Source organism: Corvus hawaiiensis, chromosome 30 (assembly GCF_020740725.1).
Source record: "Corvus hawaiiensis isolate bCorHaw1 chromosome 30, bCorHaw1.pri.cur, whole genome shotgun sequence".
Lineage (NCBI taxonomy): Eukaryota > Metazoa > Chordata > Aves > Passeriformes > Corvidae > Corvus > Corvus hawaiiensis.
This window is the reverse complement of record NC_063242.1, coordinates 17081715-17105449: the sequence shown is the minus strand read 5'-3', so window position 1 is coordinate 17105449 and position 23735 is coordinate 17081715. Positions and strand designations below refer to the sequence as shown.

The 23735-nt window shown below is 38.1% G+C and overlaps 1 protein-coding gene across 5 annotated transcripts in view; it reads right to left on the bottom strand.

The window, feature by feature from the left end:
• The window catches only part of LPIN2 (lipin 2), a 45088-nt gene that overhangs the window by 21267 nt on the left and 86 nt on the right, over positions 1-23735 (bottom strand). For 2 of the 5 annotated variants that reach the window (XM_048289489.1, XM_048289493.1), the window contains exons 1-4: positions 14518-14824; positions 9314-9514; positions 6816-6911; positions 3092-3390 (exon numbers count right to left, since the gene is read on the bottom strand). In XM_048289489.1, the coding sequence (XP_048145446.1) occupies positions 3092-3390; positions 6816-6911; positions 9314-9514; positions 14518-14604 (683 nt within the window). In that variant the 5' untranslated portion in view covers positions 14605-14824. Of the gene's footprint in view, positions 1-3091; positions 3391-6815; positions 6912-9313; positions 9515-14517; positions 14826-23464; positions 23615-23735 lie in introns of those variants that run through there. The other 3 variants (XM_048289490.1, XM_048289492.1, XM_048289491.1) reach the window with 3 other exon arrangements.

Here is a 23735-nt window from a genome sequence, read left to right as displayed (position 1 = left end):
GGAATGGTAATGTTCATTTCTCTTATGGAGGGAGGAATGAAATTATTTTGCTATCATCAAATGTGTAAATATTTAGAATTTACATGCTTACTCAATTATACACTAAGCAGCGACAGTGATCTACTTCATTTGCACAAGTCTTTCATTTGGAAGACAGTCTAGATTATGGTAAATGCTGAACTCTAAAAATGTCTTTGTAGCTCCACTTCTTATTCTGCAGTAGCATTCTTATGAAACCTGATGATGCCGCCTGACTTGAGAACTGCAGAGACTGTACATCATTTGTATTCATAAACTAAGCTAAGCGTGACAGAAATATGTTTCATACCATCTTTGCAGGCAGTACTAAGTATCTCCAAAAGAGGAAAAAAGTATGATTGAACAACTAAGTAAACACAAAAAAAATTAGAGGTCCTCAATATTTTCACTTCAGTGGGGAGGGAGGCAAGATGACACATGGGTGGAAATGAACAGATTTTATTCACTGGAAATCGGCAACAAAAAGGGTCCATACAAAGGATCCAAAAAGTCAAATTTAACTGATAAGTGGATAAACACAAAAGTTAAAAATCCAAACTCAGTCGAAGATTATTGAAAATACAAGGAGAAAATCAGTATGCATCAACTTGTAACTTCAAGCTGCACTATCAATTCTAAGCTATTTATTTTGCAAGATTTATAAACGGTACTTCCACTTCTTCTCACTGTTGTCCACTTTACATATAGTCTAAATAAACATATGATATTTCAGAGACAGATAACTACTTTAACCCTTTAAAACCCTTAGCACTGGAGAAATAATACCCTCTATTTCTGAGTTATACATACTGTAATCTTAGTCTTCCTGGTATTATTTTATATAAGTCCAGCACTACTAACATATCTAAATCACAGCTGGAAAAGACAAAGGACATATTTTGAAAAAAGCTGATAAACACTTGGTAATAGATTTTCCCAAGAAACAGGAAACAGCTTGCTTTCTGCTTTATAAAAAACCAAAGAGATAAGACATTACATACTGGCACCTCTGACTGAATTTTTGACCTTCCTGTTAAAACATCAGCCTCCCTTTTCCTTTCCTAGTTTCACTTTGAAATCTGAAGCTATGTCTAATAACAGTTAAGTTTCTAGTTTCTTATCTTTCCTCCTCCTCTTCAGAGCCACACATTTTTAAGTAAAAAAACCCCCAAAAGCAGGCAACCAAAACACAATCTCAAACAAACCTACTGATACCAACTTACATCCCCACGGGGTTTGAAAAGAAAACTTATGAACACTTTTTCACAATCATATTTTTAGCTGGGAAGAGAACAAGTACATGCCTATTGCAAGGCATTTTATTTCCTGCCCTGGTAGCCAGCCCACTGGAATGAGAGTATATAAACTTCACTAAGTGACACAGAGCCACAAACCTACTGTCTGTGGGCCTTCACCATTACAATGTATTTTTGTTTCTGTCCTGCATTTACTTGCTGCTCACAAGAAAACACATTCTTTTACAAAATCATCTTCCTTTCACTTTACAACACTGTCTGACGATGTATTTCTACTGCTGTTTCTGCTTATTCATGTTAAAAAAAATAAAGTTTACAAATAAAAAACCTTGCCAAACTTTCATTCTAAAGGGTACAAAAAATAAAACCAGAGTAAACTTGATGAAAACACCATGGTATGTTCAGTTATGACTAAACATTCGACATTTCCGTCAAACACACCATTTTTTTATTCCTCTCTAGTCAAAGTAAGATGATTGCTAGAACAGCAATTTGAATCCTAAACACTGGATGAAAGCAGCCCTTATTAACATGACATTTCTAAATACTTCATGCCTTTGTAATGAGACGTTAAATAAAGAATAAACAATTATCCAGTTATGTTTTCTCTTCCTGTACTTGACGGTTGTTTTTATTTTTGATGGTTTCACTATGACAAGTTTATTGTTGTCTTAATAACTGCACACTAAAGACTGAGTAAAAGTCTCCCTTTTCTTAAACTGAAAAAAAAGATAAAAATCTCAAACCAAACAACATGCCAATTCCCAGACTTAAACAGAGCAGTGAATACCTAAATGACAATTCATTGACATAAATATAACACTAATAAAATAAAGCATATGAACTAAGAAAGCCACAGACGCTCTAAAAAACATTTTAAAATCCAAATTTTGTTTGTTGCGTTTTACTGATCATAGGTATAATAACAGATTCATGTTTTTCTGTTGCACTAACTTTTTTGGTTGGTACTTACTAAATTTGAGACTCCTTTGAAGATCCATACTGAGGGAGTTTTTTCAGTTATATTTTATTCTCTTACACCAAAACATTCTTGCAATTCCCAGACCTGAACTTGAATTTATTCAGACAGTATTGTATTTAATAACAATGCTGTCCAGTGAAACACCTAGCTTTCTCTGAAAGCTAAGTCCTGACAGGTAGGTTTTTCCTGGATTTTAAGCATTCATATGCTTGATAGCTTTCATCTATAACCTTAATCTTTCCTGCTACCCTATAGATCTCTTCAGTGTGTTAGTATGTGCTACCACTTTAGCACAAACTTTACTAAGAATTTATTTACTTCAAAAATACAGGACTAATTCTTTTTCCTCTGTTTTTTTTTCTTTTCTTCATATACTTATGAAGAATTCTCTTCACTAATGTGAAGGGACATTCATTTATATAGTTTTCAGTTGCCAAAGTAAACGTCAGGTTACAGAGAAGCCAAATTCAAATGTGGTGTACTACCACACGTTCCACACTGCAGCCTACCTAGAAGTTACCAAACACACCAGAAGATCACTCTGCCTCATCAGAGAAATTACACTGAAACTTTCTCAGTCACACAACAGATCACAACAACACTTCTTCACTACAATGGGCTTAACTGCATTTCTTGTTCATTAAAAAAGGCCCAGCTTTAAGGTGAATCTGTGAAGATTTGGAAGATACCAGTTTGGAGTTTTGTTTGTTTGCTTGAGGAAAGGCCTAGACAGAGCCTACCAACACTTATGCAACACCTGCATACAGGAAATGAACATATCACCTTTTAAATGTTCAGTGGTAACAGGGAAAACAGCAACTACCTAAGAGCTTACCTAAGGGGCTGTACACTTTTCTCATCATCTGAGCTTATTTCCATTTCAAAAATCTCTTCAGTCCCAGCAGAAGAGATCTGATCTTCTTTCCTGCTATCTTGTTTGTATTTCTTTCTTCTTCTTTTTTTCTTTTTCACAGAACCTGGGGTAAATACAGTCTCTGTTTCTGCAGAGTGTGGAATTTCTGAGTTTGCACATGGCCTCTCATTTTCACCTGATTTCAAATGATTGTCAGTGTCTTTAAAAAACTGATCTTCAGTGGGTATTGGAGATGTTGCCAAATAAGCAGGAACTTTTTCCTAAGGAAAAAAAATTAAAAAAAGAAAAAGCTATTTTTTTCCACTTTGTTTTGACAGTATAGTTGTCAGCTACAGATTAACCCTTGTACCTATATTTAGACACAAAGCCATACAGAAGCCCAATGGTATGAAGCTGATATCCAGAAAGGAACCAAGTTCACTAGAGTGATTACAAGAAGTTCAGAAAAATGCATGTTAGTACTCTTACAGCTTCAGACACAAACAACTGATTTTGCCAGCAAAGCAAATACCCAGTCGGTGGAATGTTTTTGGAGTTTTCTGCCCCGAGCATGCCAGTTCCATGCTTATTACATGTGTTAATAAAAAAAGGCTAATTAAATCCCCTTCTGTTTATTTTGAAACAGATTCATGGGAAGGCAAAAGTTGAAAGGGACATCTGGACACCATCTGGTTCAATCTTCTGTCAAAAGCAGGGCCTCGGGTTAGGTCATCCAGGGCCTTGTCAAGCCAAAGGTTGAGTATTTCTAGGTAGGGAGTCTATCACTTCTCTAGGCAACCTATTCCTGTCCTATATTGCTTTTGTACAGAAGGATTTTCCTTATAACTAGCTGATATTTTCACCTGTGCCCTTCGCCCCATTTTATCATTAGGCAGCCTTGTGAAGAGAGTCTCTGTCTGTTCTACAACAACCTCTACTGCAAGACTGTGGTTAGATTCCCCTGAATCCTCGCTAGGCTCAACAGAACAAGTTCCAGCAACTTTTCTTCCTATTTCAATTTCTCCAGCCCTCTACCAGGCTCTCTCCAATTTTCCACGTCTCTCCTGAACTGGGGAGACCAGAACTGTGTTCCAGATCTGATCTAACATACACCAGGCTGAGCAGGACAACCCCACATCCCTCCATGTGCTGGCTGTGCTATTGCTGATGCTGCCTGGGACACATTTGCCTTGACTGCAGCCAGGGCATGCTGCTGGCCAGGGGATGCAGAGATGCATCTCATGCAGTCAGATCCCAGCCTGCACTGCTGTGTGTGCCACCCTGCACTTCCAACCCTTATGAGACACTGCACGTGTACCTTGGTTAAACCTTGTGCAGATCTTGTTGGTCCAGTCTCCCAGCCTGCCAAGCTGCCTCTCTGTGGTGCCTCTTTTTCTGACCTGCCCACCTCTCCTCCCAGTTCACTGTTACCCACAAAATTGGTGAAGGTGCCTTCAGTCATGTCATACATGTCAGACATTATTTATCTAAAGTATCTTTCAAAAAGAAAAACTCAACTATAATTTACCCACATTAAAACCAACATACAAACAACCAACCCTCAACTAATTACAACCCACTGTCCTTTAAGGGAAAAGCTTTAGCTATGGACTGCCTGAGGTTTATTTACATCATAACAAGAAAGTGAAAAGACATTGACACCTAGTCTGAAAGAAACACACTGTGAAGGGACAAAGACAAGGTGGAACAAAAGCAGAAGAATTTGCATAATGAAGAGAAAAAGTTATGGAACTCAATTTTATGGTAGAGAATAGAAGTAATTACAAGATGTCTGTTATTTTACTGGACTATTGTACAGAAGATTAGTCAGAAACACTGATGAAACACAGCCAGAGCACTGATATTACTTTTGATGTGTTCAAAGTCTTATCTGCTATTTAACACTAAATTGAAATTTTTCATTGAGTTAAGAGTTACAGAACAGATTAACAGTTAAGAGAACAGATTTTGTTCCACTGGTTGTAAAGTAGAGTGAAGTAGAGAAAGGAGAACAAAATACTGCCTTATACAACGGTGATGATACACAGATTTTGCATTGTGAAAACCTTGAAATAAAATGCTAGCACCTAAACTAAAGTTAATATTCTACACCATTAGTGATAAATAATCAAGAACAAACAAACAAATAAATAAATCACGTAAAAAGGTTAAAAGAAAACTGGCTGAAAATTTGTCTTGATTTACATTATTGAGGTGAGTGGTATTACTTGTGAATGTCAAGATGTGAAAAATGCGAAGACTGATCCCTTAAAGGACCATTCTGAATCCCCCCCAAGGGAAAAAAAAGAAAAATCAATGAGAGATTTATGACTTATCCCTTAAGCATAGCTTCAAGAGGCAAACAAACAGGTGTTGGTCAGTTGCAGGAAAAGAAAAATGCCTAAAAGCAGTAAAAATAACTCAGTTTTGCTTTGTAGCAAACTTGATCTATATTTTCAGCATGAACTACCAGCTTTCAAGAACACATTAGACACAGACAAGACACTCTTGTTATAAATCAAAATGTACTATGCAAGTGCAACAGCTCCCTTAAAATGTTGTACTGGGGACAAAGGCAGTGGTTATCACCCCTGCTTTCCGAAAGTCGTAGGACTGATCAGTTCCCATCAATGTCTGACACGGTCTAGATCTATAAAAAACTGCTTTCAGTTTTTATTTTAATCATGGTGTACACTGACACAGAACCCAACCTTCCTTCTGCTTATGAATCCTGACCCCAAGTTATCATTTGGGGTCTTAATGCTTATTTTTGCCTATGAATCCTGACCCCAAGTTATCATTTGGGGTCTTAATGCTTATTTTTGCCTTCCACTTTAAACTGTATTTAACTCCTTTCAAGATGAGAGCTTCCTCTGATCCCTCACAGTAAACAAGCAGCACCCTAAACTAAAAACTGGATCAATCTCATTTCCTTGAAAGACTGATTCCAAGAGGCAATTAACACTTTATCTTTTACTTTACTGAGACCATTTTTTTCCTCTCTCTTCTATTTTCATTAAACCTTTTGGAAGGTTGTACTGAGATCTTCTTTCCTCCAGACTTGCTGAAAAATGCCAACAGATTCAAAAGTGATCAGAAGCAATGCTCAGGACTGACCAATACTGTGATTACATAGCTCCCATATCCTTAGGAAATCAGAGTAAAAATGAACCATTATTCCTGTTTTTCAGAGCCTCATCAGCTTCCAGCTGCAAGAGATTCTTGGGAAATAAATTCTCAAGTCAAAGAAGGTACAGTTACCTGGTGAAAGTTTCATAAATAAAATTATGAAAAACTGGGCTAAAATTTGTAAGGCAAATAAAAAATATGCCCCAAAAATAGACTACCTTTATTACTACAGGCACAACCTATACGGACGCAAGGCAAAAATTATCGTAAGACACCACAACCAGTGTAACTGCATTCAACAAGAATGAATTAACTAAAACAAAATAAAAAATACTTCAACACACTTTCCAAATAATGCTCTAATTAATAAAAGTAATTAGTTACTTTATTATTACTGGCAGCAAAATTGTACAAAGCATCAAACGTCTTGGCAACATATGAAAGAGACATTAAGATTCAGTTACAGAAAATCTAGCTTTCACAGAAGTGAGGACATTGACAACACTGTATGAAGCATTTTTAACCCATTACTCTGTTAATACTACATTGTAGCCATCAAGAAGCACAAAGCCCTTACATTTTCCTCCTCAGTTTCTTGCACAAAGAAAGCTTCTCCATTGTCACCCAGTTTCATATGAAGATCAACAGCATCGCCATTAATTTCTATATCAATCTGTGGAAAGAGACAATTTATTGTAAATAATTCATCATGGGGAAAGCTCTGACCTCACGGTCCACTTAGCTCTGAGTGTAAACTTTGTTTCACCGTATAATGGCGTCCCTTTCTCCTCTCTCTTTCTGATGCAAGTCTGTCATAATGGTCTTTAGTTTGTTCACCTGCAAAATACGTCATGCTCCTGGCAGAGAGCCGAACAACCACAAGAAAAATAAGAAAAAAATAAACTTATATAAAGACTCAATCTTGTTCAAAGAATTATTGATCTAGTCTTTATTTCATGGAAGAATGACTGAGACTGTTCAGATGTTTAAATCTCAGTCTGAACTGGAGTTGTATGAATCTGAATCCTGAATACCAGAATTTTCACCTGAAAGCCTCCTGGAGGCAGGCTTTGTCTGAAAGTGGTAAGAGACTTGCCACAATTATTTCTGTGACTCCAGTTAGTGTTGCAGAATGCTCATGAGTTTATGGGGGTATGACATAGGACCACAACCCTTCTGCAACCATAGTGGTTTTTTCAGAGAATAATGTTTTTATTATCCTAAAAAAGTACTTTTTAGCCAAGAAAACCCAGTCATAGGAGATAAATTAGGTAAATAACCAAACATGCATGGGGACTATACCCAAATGCTTAAGATAACCACTTTTCTTTTTCCCCCACAATAACTGACTGATTTTGATCTGAAAATCATATATATTTCACTACTGCTTATTTTTAAAATAATTTCTTGCATTTCCAATTCAGCAACATGAGTTTATAAAACCTCACCTTTTCTATGTGCAAGTTTAGACATACAAACATCTCTAGTTTTAGCACCGATATCTCACACTGGTTTCTGGACACCTCAATATATACGTGAAGTTGAAGCACAGATACGCATACTTTGTGTTCCTACACAACTTGGGACTACCAATTGATCTTGGCCTCATAACATGCCAGAGAAAAATGCATCCACAATGCAGTAACAAACACTCAACTGACTATTCAGAGAACTGTGTGAACAGTAACTCCCAGGATGGAAGAAACAAGGAGCAGCAGTCATCCACACAAGCAAAAGCTGAGAATTATGCTGACAGTCTAGTACAACAGGTATCAAGAGTAGATGTTTCCACTATTCAACAGCTTTTTAGAGGTACCCAGAAACTGAAAACCTCTCAAATTTGGTTCAGCTACTCAGAAGTGTAATTAAAGACATTTAACAAACTCAAGTTTCAGACCATTCCTGTTGTAAGCCTATCTCGCTCGCCTAGAGGTCAGAAAAAGTACAGCTATACTACCTCTTCTGTACCCTGTTGAAAACTGTAATGTAATCTGTTACAAAACTGTTAAGGTTAAAAATTCTTTGTCATCAGCATGCTTGTTAAAATAAACACACATGAGAAATCAAACAAAAAATAAACTCAACACAAAACCTGCTACTCACCTGTGTCACTATGACAAACACAACTCTAATGCATGTAACTCTAACTACTGACTTTTAACAAAAAAATTACCTGACCTAACTGCTCTTTTAGTTTCACTTTATTCTCTTTTCACAATGAAAATATGAAGAGAGGTGTAGCTTCCTGCAATAACCATTACCTCCTTAAAAAAGCAGAATATAATCCTGAGGGTTTATTACTGTTTAAAACAATCCATATTTTGGTAGCACACCAACAGGCCATACACAGTATTCCTAACTGACAGTAAAGTCCCCCCACAACAGCTCCATCTTCCAGCCAACCCAACCCAACTCACTTTCTGAACACAATTAACAAAGCCTATGGAAAGGGGATGGCAGGACAATCTGCTCGGGTAGCACCACCATCTCAGAATGGCTGGACAGGAAATTGTACCAGGTTCTCTTTCAAACACACCCACACAGAAATGAAGCTTCAGTCTCAGTTTTCATTTGCTTGTGGATATTAATAACTGCATTTTCTACTGCAAATCAGCCTTGAACACAGCTAACAAGGAGCGATATTTGTAACAGGTCACCAACACTTAACATACGCTCTTGTCTGTCCTTCACACATTCCAAAAAGAGTTGCTTACATCTGGGATCAGTTAAATAGCATTAAGCATTTCTTCCCCAGCCTACTTGGATAAGTAAATAAATAGCTTCATGTAAACATTTTAAAACTGTGAAGTCTATACATTTGTATTAGTCTTTTTGCATAGGTCCAGAGCTGTCAAAGCTCTTCTTCCACAGTATTTTTGCAGAGTCCTTAGATTACCACAAGAAGTTCTGTTTTGCAGTCTGAATCTACCACCCTGTACAGCATCTATGAGCAACTGCTCTGGACTAAACCGGCCTGCTAACCGGGAATGTGGGGAGCTGTGGAAGGAAGGAAGAGGGGAAAAAAGGAATGCACTGGTACTCAAAACTTTGTTTTGACCCACTTTCTGAACTTACCACTTTTTCTTTAGAGCGCAATACACCAAGCTTCCCAAATCGGACATGGAAAGGGGAACATTGGTACGTCCCATCCTGCTGCCGGACCACAATGACATCGATGCATCCCGAAAGGGTTGCCTGATTAATGCCTTTGTACAGCTCCTTCACAGTAACCAGGACTTGTCCTGCAAGTTGCCCTACGTAGTTCATAGTCTGAGACTAAGGGAGAGAAAGAAAGAAAAAAAAAAAAAAGTAAATTTCAAATACATGCAAGGTTTTTTGAAATGAACTTTTAAAAAACATTTAAACAGATGTGCAATGTCATTTATCAATTACTCAAACTATTGCAATAAGATTTACACAAATATTTTCAAGAATCAACAGAACTTTGAGGCAATCCTTGTATCAGTAAAAGTCTCCAGAGTTATAAAACCTATTCTTAATGCTTTATCAACTTGAATCTATGACTAACTAAATACTTTAAACAAAATTTTGAAGCTTGTCATTTTTAGACCTCAAAGCCTAGATTTAAGTGATACTTAGTAACTTGGATAAGCTAAAAAGAAAAATTCATTCTCTGGAGGACTGCCTGTTTAATACAGCTGATCCTCTATTGAAAATGAAGATAACTGTACATAACGATGCAAAAAAAATCTTAGAAGTGGGGAGAAGCTATGTAGCGCATACTGCATGGAACTCTTCCTTTACACATCTGTATTTCAAAAATGGCTGAGTCACCTGAGAGAAATTACCCAAGTATGCAATGGAAGGAAAGAGATACATTAAGAAGATTATGCTACAGTCAAACAGGATGAACAAGAGCACAGAATCACTTATCCAAAATTCTGTCTAATTTATTAAAAATACTTAAGTAAATGAATGAATTCTGAATGACTGCAAGTCTTTCAGACTAAGAATACAATTTGAACTATGACTGCAAATAAGAAATGAAGGTCCAAAGATTTCTCAGAACATCTGAGCTTTAACAGAAAGAGGAGGGAAAACTGTGAAAATGTTTTGATAGAAACCTAAGTTAAACCCTTCCTCATTCCACCATCTCCAGCCTCCCACCCACAAGTCTGCTTGTTACAAGCTCATTTCAAAAACATCCAAGCAACTGTAGCTTCTAAAGTTAAGGATATTTAGGAGAACAAAGAGCCACGGCCAACAAGCAAAACCCACAACACTGAACACACAAAAGAGCCTAAATCATTAAAAAAAAAAAAAAAAAAAAAAAAAAAAAATTGGGGGGGGGAATATTATTTCTAGAAAAAAATCTACAATGAATTTTTTTTCTATTTGCATTTCTGTTTTTATTAGTTGTTGAACAAGGTTTAGGACTTTTCTTAATACCTCTAAACAAAACTGTACTGCATTACAAGAGCTCTTCCTACTGATACTGCTTTCACTGTCTAGATAATTAATCAATTATTTCTCTTTTGATCCTCCAAAGTCTTCCTTACAGTAACACAGGGTATCTCACACTCACTGAAAAGGGGGCTACTTTTGTGGCATCTATATACCGATAAAATTGTAAACAGGCAAGAAATCTGAAACTACTTTCACACTTAGAGCAACTATGGAAATATTTTTCTCCATCTCAGGCTTCTCATACATTACCAAATCACATTAACATTTTTTTTAAATAATTCCTTCCTCATCACAAGTATAAAGGAAGGTGGGGGGTTTCCAATACAGATTTAAAACTGTCTTGAAATTATCCACAGAATTACTATGCTACTTAACATGCTAGAGAATTTTTTCCTGTAGCCTTTGTACAACATGGTTGATGAAGACAAAAAGAACAGACTGTCATTGAGTGAGTAATGAGATCAGGAGGATGGACTCCTAACATTAGTCATTAACTCAATTTCATCTGTAAGTAGCTTCACATATAACTATAAAACTGACTGCTTGATAGTGAAGCAATTAGCTCACTTTTGCTAAAGAGAGAAAGTCTCACTTCAACCTTTCCTCATCTGACCCTCTTAGTGAGCCGATTTTAGCTCACTGACACAGCTGGCAAAAGTCTACCATTTCTGGTTGTTGTTTGTTTCAGTGGGTTGCTGGTAAGTTAGATTAGCTCACTAAGCAAAACACGACAAACACCTGAGTCATGAGGCACTGAGCAGCACCAGAGAGCTAGGAAAAAAAAAAAAAAAAAGAGGCAGGGAATTGAACATCTTTTTGACAAGTGAGGTAATTGCCGCATCTCATGAAACTGTAACTCAAGACAGAGAGGTTACAGTATCTCTGCTTTCCTGTTGACGCAATTAGTCTTCCCCGAATATGACAGTCATGTTTAAACTCAATCTCATGAAAGAAAAAAATCTTTAACACATAATCATTATCATTCATGGCTCTACCTTGGTCACTTCCAAGGGCAGTCTATGGTATCAGCTTAGAAAGAAAAGGCGACTTTGTGTCACGAAGGAGACTGCGTTTGTTACAAGAAATGTTTGACACAATCAGGAACAAAAATCTTTAACAGGGTCTCCATTCCATGAATTTATTTCAGTGAACAGGACTTGAGAAGTGGTTATTAGCAAGGAATTCTCTCTAAGTAGTGACTTCCTAGAAGACCAAAATTTCCCACCTTCTGCTAAGAACTGAGTTCACATGATAAATAATTTAGTTTTTCTCTACACATGCTAACTTGACCATATAAATTCATCACACAACCCACACAAGACCAAAGCATTCACTCATTTTACATATACTCTTGCTTCCCTGTAGCAAGAATATCCTGTAGCAATGTTATCTCTTCTAGAGGTATCGGTTTCATTGCTGTAGCTCACAGCACAGCCACTTTTATGAACATACATAAACTGAATAACCTCTTAGATTTGAAAGTTCATAGCTGGTTCACCCTAACATGTGAAAAAGTTATGAACTTTTGTACCTACTGAGTATTAAAAACATTGCTTATAAGCAAAGTAGCTTTTTATGATCCAAGTCTTAATGTAAATGTTGTTTTGCACATTGCAAGTAAACCAAATTAGATCAAGGTAATAAACTAATGCAGTTTATTGCTTACCAGGCTGCAGCTCAGCTTTTAACGTAATGGTTGACTTTGCAAGATAAACATGTTATATAAAAAGGTTCAAACATTAGCAAGAAAATGATCAAATAGAAATGAAGTGTCACTATATACCCGAGAAACATGTCATTTTATCTCAAATGTCAGTAGAACCCCAGCTGGGAGATTTTTAAAATCTGGGGGTTAGGATTGGGTTTGGGTTTTGCTTGGCGTTTTTGTTTGTTTTCCTTAACTTTTACTGTGTATTGTTGGAAAACTTGTGGCAGACAGTACAGAGAGAGAGGCACAGTATGAAATGTCATTGTGTTAATTCTTGCAAATGCAATAGAACTATCCCAATCACAGAACAACCAGTAAGACAAAGTATTTCCTTAATAACATGCTCTATTTCATGCTTAGTAAATATTTATTAAACATCATTGCCTTGAAAGCAGAGAGCAGTATGCCTTCATAACCTCCTATAAGAGCCTAAAAAGCATGCTGATTTCCAGGTTTGCAATTCGGGACAAAAGCTGGATGGAAAAGACAAGCTAAGAAAGGCAATGCAGTAATATTTCACGATACTGCTTAGCTTTTATTTCTTTTGATATCCAGAATCTGTACATTGCCTGATGCAGTGAAACTCTGGAACTCTGCATAAAAACTGAGGTTAATGCAGCTCACTACTGCTTACTCTTCTCAGATAGCATATTCAAAGGCTATGAATACCTGAGGTATCAAAGTAGAAACATTTTTTGTGACTTCTGAGGCTGCAGAGAGACTGATTTTTGAATATTGATGCAATACTACCTAGTTTGCAAAAATTTTTACAGCTGAATATATTACTACCACTAAGCTAACTGCAACTGTAATTGGAATGAGAGAAAGAATATCTCTGTCATATCATGAAAATAATTTTTTTTCTGGCAAGAAGCCATTGCACTGCCAAAAGTAGAAACTGAAACTGCTTTGGTTTTTGAACTTTCTTTTTGTGAGAGGGCACAAAAGTAAAAACAAAATAAGAAAAATATCTACTTCAGAAGTTCAGTAACTAAAATTCTGTGCCTCCACTTATAAAATACTCAAATCAGTTCAACTAAAATTAACCCTGAATATACTGTTTGTCTTCCTCATGTTACAGCAATGGCTCTCAGAAATTATGATTAAACAGTGCTCCACCTCAGAGTAACTAATATGCTCGATATGACAGACAGACAAATTTTCAAAACTCGTTACCAGAAAATGCTTACATTCGCATAACCTGAGCAGGAGGTTTTGTGGGTAGGAATTATATCTCTGTAACATTAAGAAAGATGTTATTTTGGCTGCCACTAGACCAACATGTTTTAACTTTTTTTTTTGTTATCCAGTAATATCCATATACAGGTGCAAGATATAATCAAAAGTCTGTCCACAAGAGGTGTTTTCTGTGCACATGGAGAACCACTTTACTAATGGTAAACTGCATTTTTTTTGTTCTTAAAGCAAACACCTTTTATACAAGTGGACTCATATGAACATGCATACTACAAGTGTCTAGTTCAACAAGAGAAAAAGAAAAGTGCAAGTTACTCAAAGGCAAGCTATCAGATTGCTCTAGAGAGTTACAGCTTTAGAGGGCATGAATTTTAACTGTCACTGCAAAAAAAGTTACTTAAAAGTAGATCTTAGCTTACAGGAGAGTAGATATTCATACATCCCATTTCTTTTGAGATACATTTGGAGGATTAAAGTATGTCTAATGCCACATGATGTAAACAGCAAAGACATTGTACTTGTTTCAAGAGATTAGGTAGAACAAAATAAAAAAAACATGCAGAGCAGCAGTTTACCTCAGTTTATCTCATTTTGCTTATATTTTCATACATATAAGTTTATGAGGCAGAAGCTTTCCTTAAGCAGAGGAAATCTTTAGCAAGTGTATTGCTAGTTTGTATTTTGTACCCTGAGAAAACTGGGGGAAAAAATGATCCTGCCAAACAGGACCACTGTAGCATCAGGTCTATTCAACAAAAACATCTTTGTTCCCAAGTAAAGATTTTAATTAGGGGTTTAGGATTGCTCCTAGTACTGCACAGAGCAGCTATGGAACAATAACGGGAAACACAGTAAGTCTGTTGAATGCCTAATTAAAGTATTCCACATACTATTAAATATAGGCAGCCAATTTTTATATATTTAGCAGTAAGTCTGTCAAACTCACCAAGATTCCAGAAGGAACCTTTTCATGGGCAGCAACATCACTTCTATTTGAGTCATCTTCAAGAACATCCTTTTCTGAGTTATGCATCTCAGAAAGCAGAAAACTAACTTTACACAATACAGGTAGACGCAAAAATTACAGCCATAACAGAATGTTGTAGCAGCATTTCTTCTCATAGAAGCAGAACAACTATGTAAACCTTCTGGTCTCTTAGAGGAAACTGCTTGGTATACATTCCCACGCAGAATTACTGGTAAAAAGGAAGTGCTTCTTTAAGAAAGCTCATACAGAAACTCCCTCACCAATAGGCTTTGCTTGAAATGTCCCAGCCCCCCTGCACGCCCTGAGATAAGTAACAACATGGGCAGACTTTGCCATATGTTTGCACTGATAGGTGATGATCTTGGTTTGCATCACATCACGTGACTCCAGCTGAAGCTTCCACGAAAACAGGGATTTAGTTAATGATTCTTAAGCAAAGTCTACATTAGCTTGCTTGGAGACTTTTCACCCGCTGTTGCAACTCCACCACTGGCAGCAGCACTCCAAGTCCTGGTTCAGCCTAAGCCAAGCCTGCCTACGCGCTGCTCCCTCTGCTGATGGCATCACTGGGGCAGCCAGTCATGTTTGATACAGCAAATTTCACAACACTTCGGGGTCTGGTATTTGTGGGCTTTTTTCCCTCCTTCTTGAAATTGAAATTACATAACAATAGTAAAGAGACAACTGACCCGGTGTCAAGTTTATATTAAACCATACAAAACCAATGCACACCAATATGAACATTTGTTTTCTTGGGGAAATTGTCTTGCTTTCTTCAAACTGAATTGTAAAGCAGCATAATTTGAGTGTGCGGACAAAACATACAAGGTTTTTAAATAACTAGCTCCATGACTCAGAATAAGAATTAATTTTTGATCTGAGGAATTCTGAAATGTCATTACTCATCTAAATAATATAACAGGTGAAATAACTTGAGGAAGAGTAGTAGTATAAGGAAGCAATTCTGTCCCAGAATGCAAGACCTTCTCTGAGGACCATCAATATTCCCTCAACACAGACGAAGTCTCATTACCCTAAACCCATGCATCTCCTTCCCACACTCACGGGGTTACAATGTGTCTGCTCAGAAGATTGTCAAAGATTTCTTCTTGAATTACAAGCTTAAAAAAAAATTAATCTAGGACCCTACTACTATTCCTCCTCTAAGTTTTGTAAATTCGTGTAGTAGCCTTTCATGCAAGGACAGTGAACCACATTATAGCATGCAGCTAAACAGCTTGTAGGTTTCCAGAATAATTAATGAACTACACTCAAGGCCAAAACGAACTACACTCAAAATGAACTGCACTCTCACTGCATCAGTGTCAATGACAAAATCCTAAACTGAGTGTTGGGACTGCTATGCCTGCAGTAAGGTTGCAATACACTGCTACTATCTCTGAGCCCTTTTCTAAACATTGAATAAGTTCATATCTGGCTCGTCACAGGAAAAACGAATGGGTTTTTCAGCAAACATGACAAGTATTTTCATAGAATATTGAGAATTACTAGAAACACTCAATTTCCCCTTCCTGTTCATCATTCCTTTATCTTGTATGTTCCATTAAAATACAGACTAAACCACACAGTATTTATGAGAATGAAGCAAAACTCACAAGCCAGTGCTTCTTTTCAAACACTATTGACTTCATTTTATGTTGGGGTTTTTTTCTGTGACACCTATGCTATTTCAATATCGTTTAGTATTTCAGACTGACATTATTTTCTTCAAAGCTTATAAAAGTGTTTTAGACAACAGCCTTTCTAGAATACAGATAAAATTGTTATCACTGCATGAAGGTAAGATTTAGACAGGTAAGCTGTCTAAGCTTTGCACATTTAGCTTCACTCCCTCTTGTCTTTTATTTCTCAATATTAATAAGCTAAGTAAAATATAATTCCTGCTGAGTAAGTTTAAGCACTATGTTATTTACTTACAATTTGCACAGGAAAATTAGCTTTCATTTTGAAAAGCAAATACCTCAAATTTGGAAGTCTTAGAAGCAATGTTTTCCATGCAACCTTAATGAAGCTCTGTGCTGTAGGTAGGTTTTCCTGTGGTTCAGTCTCAGAAAGCACACATGAGTTTTTTCACTAGACTCACACAAGTTAATAATGCTGACAAAGATCATTCACCATCCTGTGTTCTTTCTTTGATGCGCTCTTTGTGGGTCTACACATTTTATCCTCTCGCTCATTAGTCAAAATCCCTGATGGGAAGTATGATTCCATTTTTAAAACATAGTTTTCTGCAGCAATCTTCATAATATATTCAATTGCATTTCATTCAGTTCTACAGCATCTCAGGGATGCAGTATTTTTTTCACCTATGCAATGAAAAATTCAGGCCAGATTAGGAATTAAACATGCAGAGGGGTTTAGCACATTTAGAACTTGATTTTTCAGATTTTCCCTCTTTTTTTTACATCTTTGCATATTCAAAACACTGCCTCAATAGGCTACATTTGTAGTTGCAGATCAGATTTCTTTTTAATGACCATCTGGGATATGTCAAAGTCTGACTGCCTGTGAAAATGACATTTAAGTGATTATTGGATTGTACTGTATAGGAACCATAGAACAAATGCCACCAGAAAACCACTACAGGACGTTTCCCCAGCTTTCATCAGTGCACACTGTTCTGAGTTCTGGAAAGAAGGAAGCACAAATCCTAGACATAGTTTCCATCAGCACACTATCCCAATTCACTCAGAGATCAGAATAAATATGCCAGGACAAATGAATGGACCAAATCCTTCTCTATTTAACATGTCCTATATTTAACATAGATACGCCAAGTATGGGACAGCCTTTGTTCATGTTCCAATTGTCTCCTTCACCCCATCCTGTCACACATGATTTTACTTACTATTCACCAAGAATTAAACACCGCAGTTCTCAATGTCAGGATGGGGTGTGACCATTCTTAGTCTCACAGCCCATCCTGACACTGAAAAAGATCCTTTCTCCACAAGGCTCAACTCCAGTTCCAAAGTTCCAGCACTTCTCTATTTTCATGCCCTTTTACACTTTGCTTATTAGGTGCAAAAAAAAAAAAAGTGGACGAGTTGCCAATTCTCCTACACAGATTACAAAAACCAAACTGGGGCTGAAAATGCTTTTCTGTGCTCAAGTTCTTGGTCCCAGCCCTGGTCTGAAGCATCTGCTTACTGAGACTGGAAAAAAAGCTCTGCTCATTCCAGACTGTGCTAAAACGCATTCAGTACAACATCTCTGATACTTTTAAGGGCAAAAGTCTATCCATTCTCTATATGAGCCTTTAAACCTAATTCAAAGGTTATTAACTTTGCTAAAATAAAATATACCTTGACATGACTAACAGAAGACATACTGAATGAAGATTATCTGCCTCAGATCCCTTCTGAAAGGGACACATGAATTTTTCTAAAAGAAAGCAGCTAGAGTTTTTCTTCTAGTAGAGTGGAAAAACACCATCAAGTGTCACTTCTTATTAAAAAAAAATAATATGCTTGCAAAGAGTTTCCATATAAAAGCTGAAGGTAGCTAAAATATAACTTGGAATTAAATTTTCCATTTTAGCAAATTACATGCAACTAAAAATGAAATTCTGTTCAACAATGTTGAAAAATACTAACAGACAGTACTACCTGCTTTTACCTGCAATTCCCAGCTGTTCAAAAAATGAAGAAAAAGCCCTATCACAAGTAATTAGAGCAGATACAAGAATTCAAGCAGTTAATAGACATTAGAGAAACACTAGTGATACAAAAGTAATGTATTGTTCACTAAACTGGTAGTTAAAAAAGAATAAAATCAAATTCGTTTTCCACCTATGATGCAACATGGTAAATTCAATGCTTTCAAGATCTCCCGTCACATGGAATCAAGAGCCATTCTAATAAAAATATTTTTCAGTGAAACTTAAGTACTTTTTTATCACAAGGGGAAAAAAAAACATAGCAAGAAAGGAAATCCACAGTTTATTTGGAGTTGGTGCTTTCGTAACTGTGTCAACAGTTATATCAGTATGATCTGCTATGAATCAGCTGATTTCAGTGTTACAGTATCTGTCCTTGTATTCACTTGAGCATTTTCTTTTTTTTTTTAAGTTACCCTTTTTTTCTGTTTATGAAGGAACGTCAGTGAAGACAAAGAATACTTTAAGAATTCCTAAACTGAGTTTTACTGGTAAAATGATCAGTTCAATCAAAAACTTAGGTTACACATACACAAAATATTCTTATGCATGTGGAAACCTTAACTTCTTTCAAGGTACTGGAAAAAGTAACTGGCTAATCCAAGAATGTAGCCCTTTGGAATCTGTATGGGCATATCCCACCACCACCTGCCAACCTTGACATATGCATTTCCAACAACATAGACTCTTCTACAGCCACATCATCCTTGGCTGAACTTATTCCCAGACACGTAACAGAGAAACCAATGCTTCTGAATAGAAATTCTACCAATCTCATTTTTGCATGAGATGAGAGAAAGCAGATTGAAACTTTTCCTGTATGTTTCTAGAAAGCACCAAGCATTTCCTTAATAAGCAATCCAGCAATCCCTTATCTTTGTTTTCTCCTTCTAACAACATTTCTTTCCAGGTGCTGATCTGCCCCAAGTGTATTTAAATTTTCTTGCAGCCTACCAGGGTTTAGGAAGTCAAAGCAAAAGAACACAGCCACATGTGCACGCATGAAATCTATCTATATCTACTCTATTAGTGGCAAATAATTTGGTTACATTTAGAATGGATACATGAATATAAGATTTGAGACTAATACAAACCTTCAGGTCGCCAAGAACAGAAATAATACTTATTCTGAGAAACACATATATGGAATATCTAAAAAGCTCTAAATATTCAATATATAAACAAGATCTATCTCCATATTGTTGAACTCATGAACATATACCAAAATAAAGCAATATCCCTAAATTTAATCGGCATATAAAACTTGGCTATATTATTAACAAATTGGATAAAAATGCTAGTCTTACAGAATTCCCACACAGAGGTATTTACATGAGATGTTGGGAAGAGAAAAATTAGATACAGCTGAGCAAAGTGGCATATGCTTACTCTTTCAGCAAACCCAATCCACCTGCATTATTGAGTTGTAATGACCACAGAGGTCACATCTGGCCAAGGGATCTGTTCGCCCCTAGCACACAGCAGTGTGTCTGCACTGTCTATACAGGACACAACACACCTCTGAAGTGGCCTCACAGATTTCCTGTTTGTGTTAACATGCACACTTTTTCCTTCGGGGAATGAATGGCTTTAAGTCACCACCAAGTACTTTTCTTCTTTAAATCACTGTATTTCAGTTCACATCACAAACTGAATTCTAGTTAGCCCAGTGAGAGTCAATTACTTCCATTTCTAATGGAATCGCAGCTACAATTCATTATCCAAAGCACTTATCTGAAAGAATTTTGAAACGAATCCTTTACACATTTCCTTTAAAAGGCTTTTCATAACCATCAATTCAGAAGTGTATTTCCTGAGGAGACAGTTATGCAATCTAAAAAAAGACAAGTAAACCTAGAGACACAGCCTGAGACCAGCTTAGCTGGCTTCAGCCACATACACCAACAGAAATATACCACCGAGTACACTGCAGACTTTTCTATTATTACTTTGCATATTTACATTTCTGGTATTGAACTGAAGCACTTTGGATAAAGAAATGGGCCAATTCATCAGGTAAAAATCTCATCTGTTCACTCAGTGCATACAGAAGCAATGAGGAAGTGTCCCTCAGTCTTGGGAAAATGAGTGACTCAGGACAACTTCTGACAACTGATGTCAAATTATGTTAGTGCAAAGGTGAAAGAAACTGGTAAAAATAAAATATTCAGCTAGGAAGGGGACGCTAGCACTCTTTATTTGATAATTCCCTTGTAAATGGGAATGATAATTCCCTTGTAAATGCTTGTAAAGTACAATAAAAAAAACCTCCAAGAAGTGTGCTTAAGCTTTGTCCTCAAGCAGAAAGACAATCTGACTTAGCATGACAGTTTCATACTAAATCAGTCTGCCTGCCCAAACTGAAATGCAAGCACTAATGTAACAACCAAGATGAGAGAGCAGCTAGGCAGATTAAATTCATTTTTAAGTGCCACATTCTTTGCAAAAGCAGCAACATTTTTTACTATGCTTAAAGTGGGTTATTCTATTTACAATTAAAAAACCCCGCTCTGCTTGCCTATGTAACAGTGAGAGATGTCCAGAGATGGCATCTTTGTGTAAAACCTTAAATTGTAACTTCAACAAGATCATAAAGAATATACTTCAGATAAAAAATCACTGGGATATAGTATGCCACAATGCTGTGTTCTCAGAATGTGCCCAGTATGGGATGAAGACATCTAGTATATACGCTTTAGACTTCTATTTGATCACAAACGTATCACATACTGTTGTGTATAAGCCTGAAAGCTTTTTCACTGTGGAGATCTGTAACATACAGCACTGAATCTCACACCAGAAAGTGTCCTTTCATCCCTTTTCAGACAGTTACATAGAACGTATTGCTAAATCATGACATAACCAATGATTAAAAGTTATTTCATACATAATCCAAAGCTATTTTACAAAAAAAAATTCCAATTTGTTAGAAAGTCTAACTTAAGCACAGAGATTCAGTGTTCATACAGACCATGAGAAACTGTTTTCCTGTGTGCTGTGATCTTGCACTTAAGATGCAAGACTGGAAAAAAAGAAAATTGTAAACTAGACTATTAACCCTGTGACCATCTTCCAGAAAGACAAGCAACAAATGTAACTAATTTAACCTCTGGCTTTGACAAAGGTTCCCAAAGTGGCTTTGAACAAAATCCTTTCACCTCTATCTGATGTAGGTTGCAAATGCTCTGAGGCAGAGACCAAGTCATAAAGCATGCAATGCAAAAACGGGCTGCTCAGGAGCCTCAAGGTACATAAAGGAGGTGTCAAGTGCCCTAAGTGCAGTTTGGATTTCCCCTTAACTGATCAAGACTTCATGAGAGTGGAAGGAAACACTGGAGGTAGGACAAAAAAGATATAAAATTCACTGCACTGCAAACCTGAAACATTTTAAGTGGATGTCTTCCAAGTAAACAATAGCAAAGAATTATACTTACTTTTGCAACAACCCAAAATATTAAATACCAAGAATAAGATGAAGTATTAAGTACCAAGAGTAAGTTCAAACACTATCTCTGTTACAGGCCACTAAAAAATTCGAATGTTTTGATATGCTTAACTAGAAAGTTATGATACAAGCTTAAAAATCAATACTGTAATTGCTGACGAGAGCCATTCAGCACTATCCTAGTTATTCCTACTGCAGCTAAGAGTAATACCAGATAATACAGCATTTCAGTCAAAGTTCCTGGCATCCTGAGATCATTTAGGAACCTTTCAACTTTAGCTTATCAGTTTAATAGTCTATTATATAATAGAGACATGTTTTTACAGAGCACCTCACTTTACACCACTCCAGTAAAGAGATCTTCCTTGATTTTTGTAAGAGATGGCAAAACTCTTTACATTCCTGTATGTTCTGGGATGCAAAGAAACTATAGCAGGGGCTAGGAGAGAAGGCACAACTGTTGGCCCTGGCTGGAGCTAGTTGCCCAGTATGGATACAAAAAAAAATTGTTTATGTATCCACAAACTGATTAACATTCCTACACTTTTAAAACAAAAAAAGAAGACATTTTGTTACTTACAACTTTTCATTACAGCTAATGAATACCTGTACATTTTTAAAATGTACGTAACACTGTAAATTTTTTTCTATTTTCCAAACGTTAAGTGCTCAGTATGCAAAATTATCCCAAGAAATGCTTGTAAAGTACAAAAAAACCCCAACTAACTAAAGAAAACCGAAATAGACCCCAAGGAGTTGTACTTCAGTGATTCTTGTGGGTTCCTTACAACCTGGGATAGTCTATGATTCTAAGCACTAAATTTTGTAAGGTTGTCTGTCATCTTCTCTGACAGTATCCTGAATAATACCACATACCATTATGGTATATGGCTAACAAATTATTTCTTGTAACAACAATGGAATTTCGGTTGGGGGGGAAAAAAAAAGAAGTAACCAGATGATGTGCACGTACAAAGTGCAGCCACAACACAGGTATATTTATGACATCATTTTGCTGGATGAAAATGCACAGCTTTACACAGCATACTGCCCTGCTCCATCAAAAATCATTGATGTACTCAGTATCCACTTCAGGAGAAGAAAAACGCAGTTCACACATATTAAACCAGACGCACACTTGGCAAGAACCCAAAGAGAAGCACACAAAAAAATGCGGGCAGTGTAGTTCCACTTCAGACTCCCCACACCAGAGGGACAAACACGGGAGGCAGAGGCGGAGCGCCCCGCCGGAGCGAGAGTCCCCTGCCCGAGTGTGAGGGGAAGGCGCCGGGCGGCGAGGCGAGGCGAGGCAGGGCACGTATCCCGGTGTGCCAGAGCGGCACCGCCAAGCCGCGCCGGGAACACCGGCGCTCCCGGGCGGTCCCGCCACCCCCGTGTCGCGGAGGGGCGGCAGCGCCGGGCGCCTCCCCCACGCCCGGGCTGCCCAGCCGCACACCGGGCAGCCGCGGCACGGGAGGGGGTGCTTCCCCTTCGTCCCGCCGGCCTGGGGCAGCGTCTGGAGCGCTGGCAGTGCCGGCCGGGCGGCCCCGCTTCCCAGCGACGGTTCTGGGGAGGTTCTCACGGTTCTCTGCGGAGAGGGAGGCCGGGCTGGCAGCCGGAGCAGGGCCTGCGCCGCCCTCCCTTCCTCCCGCTCTCCCCCCTTCCCTCCCTGCCCGGCGGCCGCCCGGGATCTCTCGGCGCCGCCGCCGCCTGTACCCCGCACGCAGGCAGGGACACCTCGCGCCGAGCCGACCCGGCGACAGCGGCCCCTTCCCGCTTACCTCGAGCGAGGCCCGGCGGGAGCCGGCGCCAGCCGAGGAGGGACAGACGGTGGCTGTACGGATGGATGGAGGGAGGGAGGGAGGGAAGGGAGCGGGGAGCCGAGGGAGCCGCGCCCGGGCGGGTGCGAACTGCGCCAAGCGGCGGCCGTTGGCGCAGCGCGTGCACGCCCGCGCGCGCTCCCGCTGGCGGCGGGGGGCGCGCCTGGCCCCGGGCGCCACGTGACCTTGGAGCGGCGCCGGGTAGGACAGGGAGGGAGGGAGGGGCGTGGCG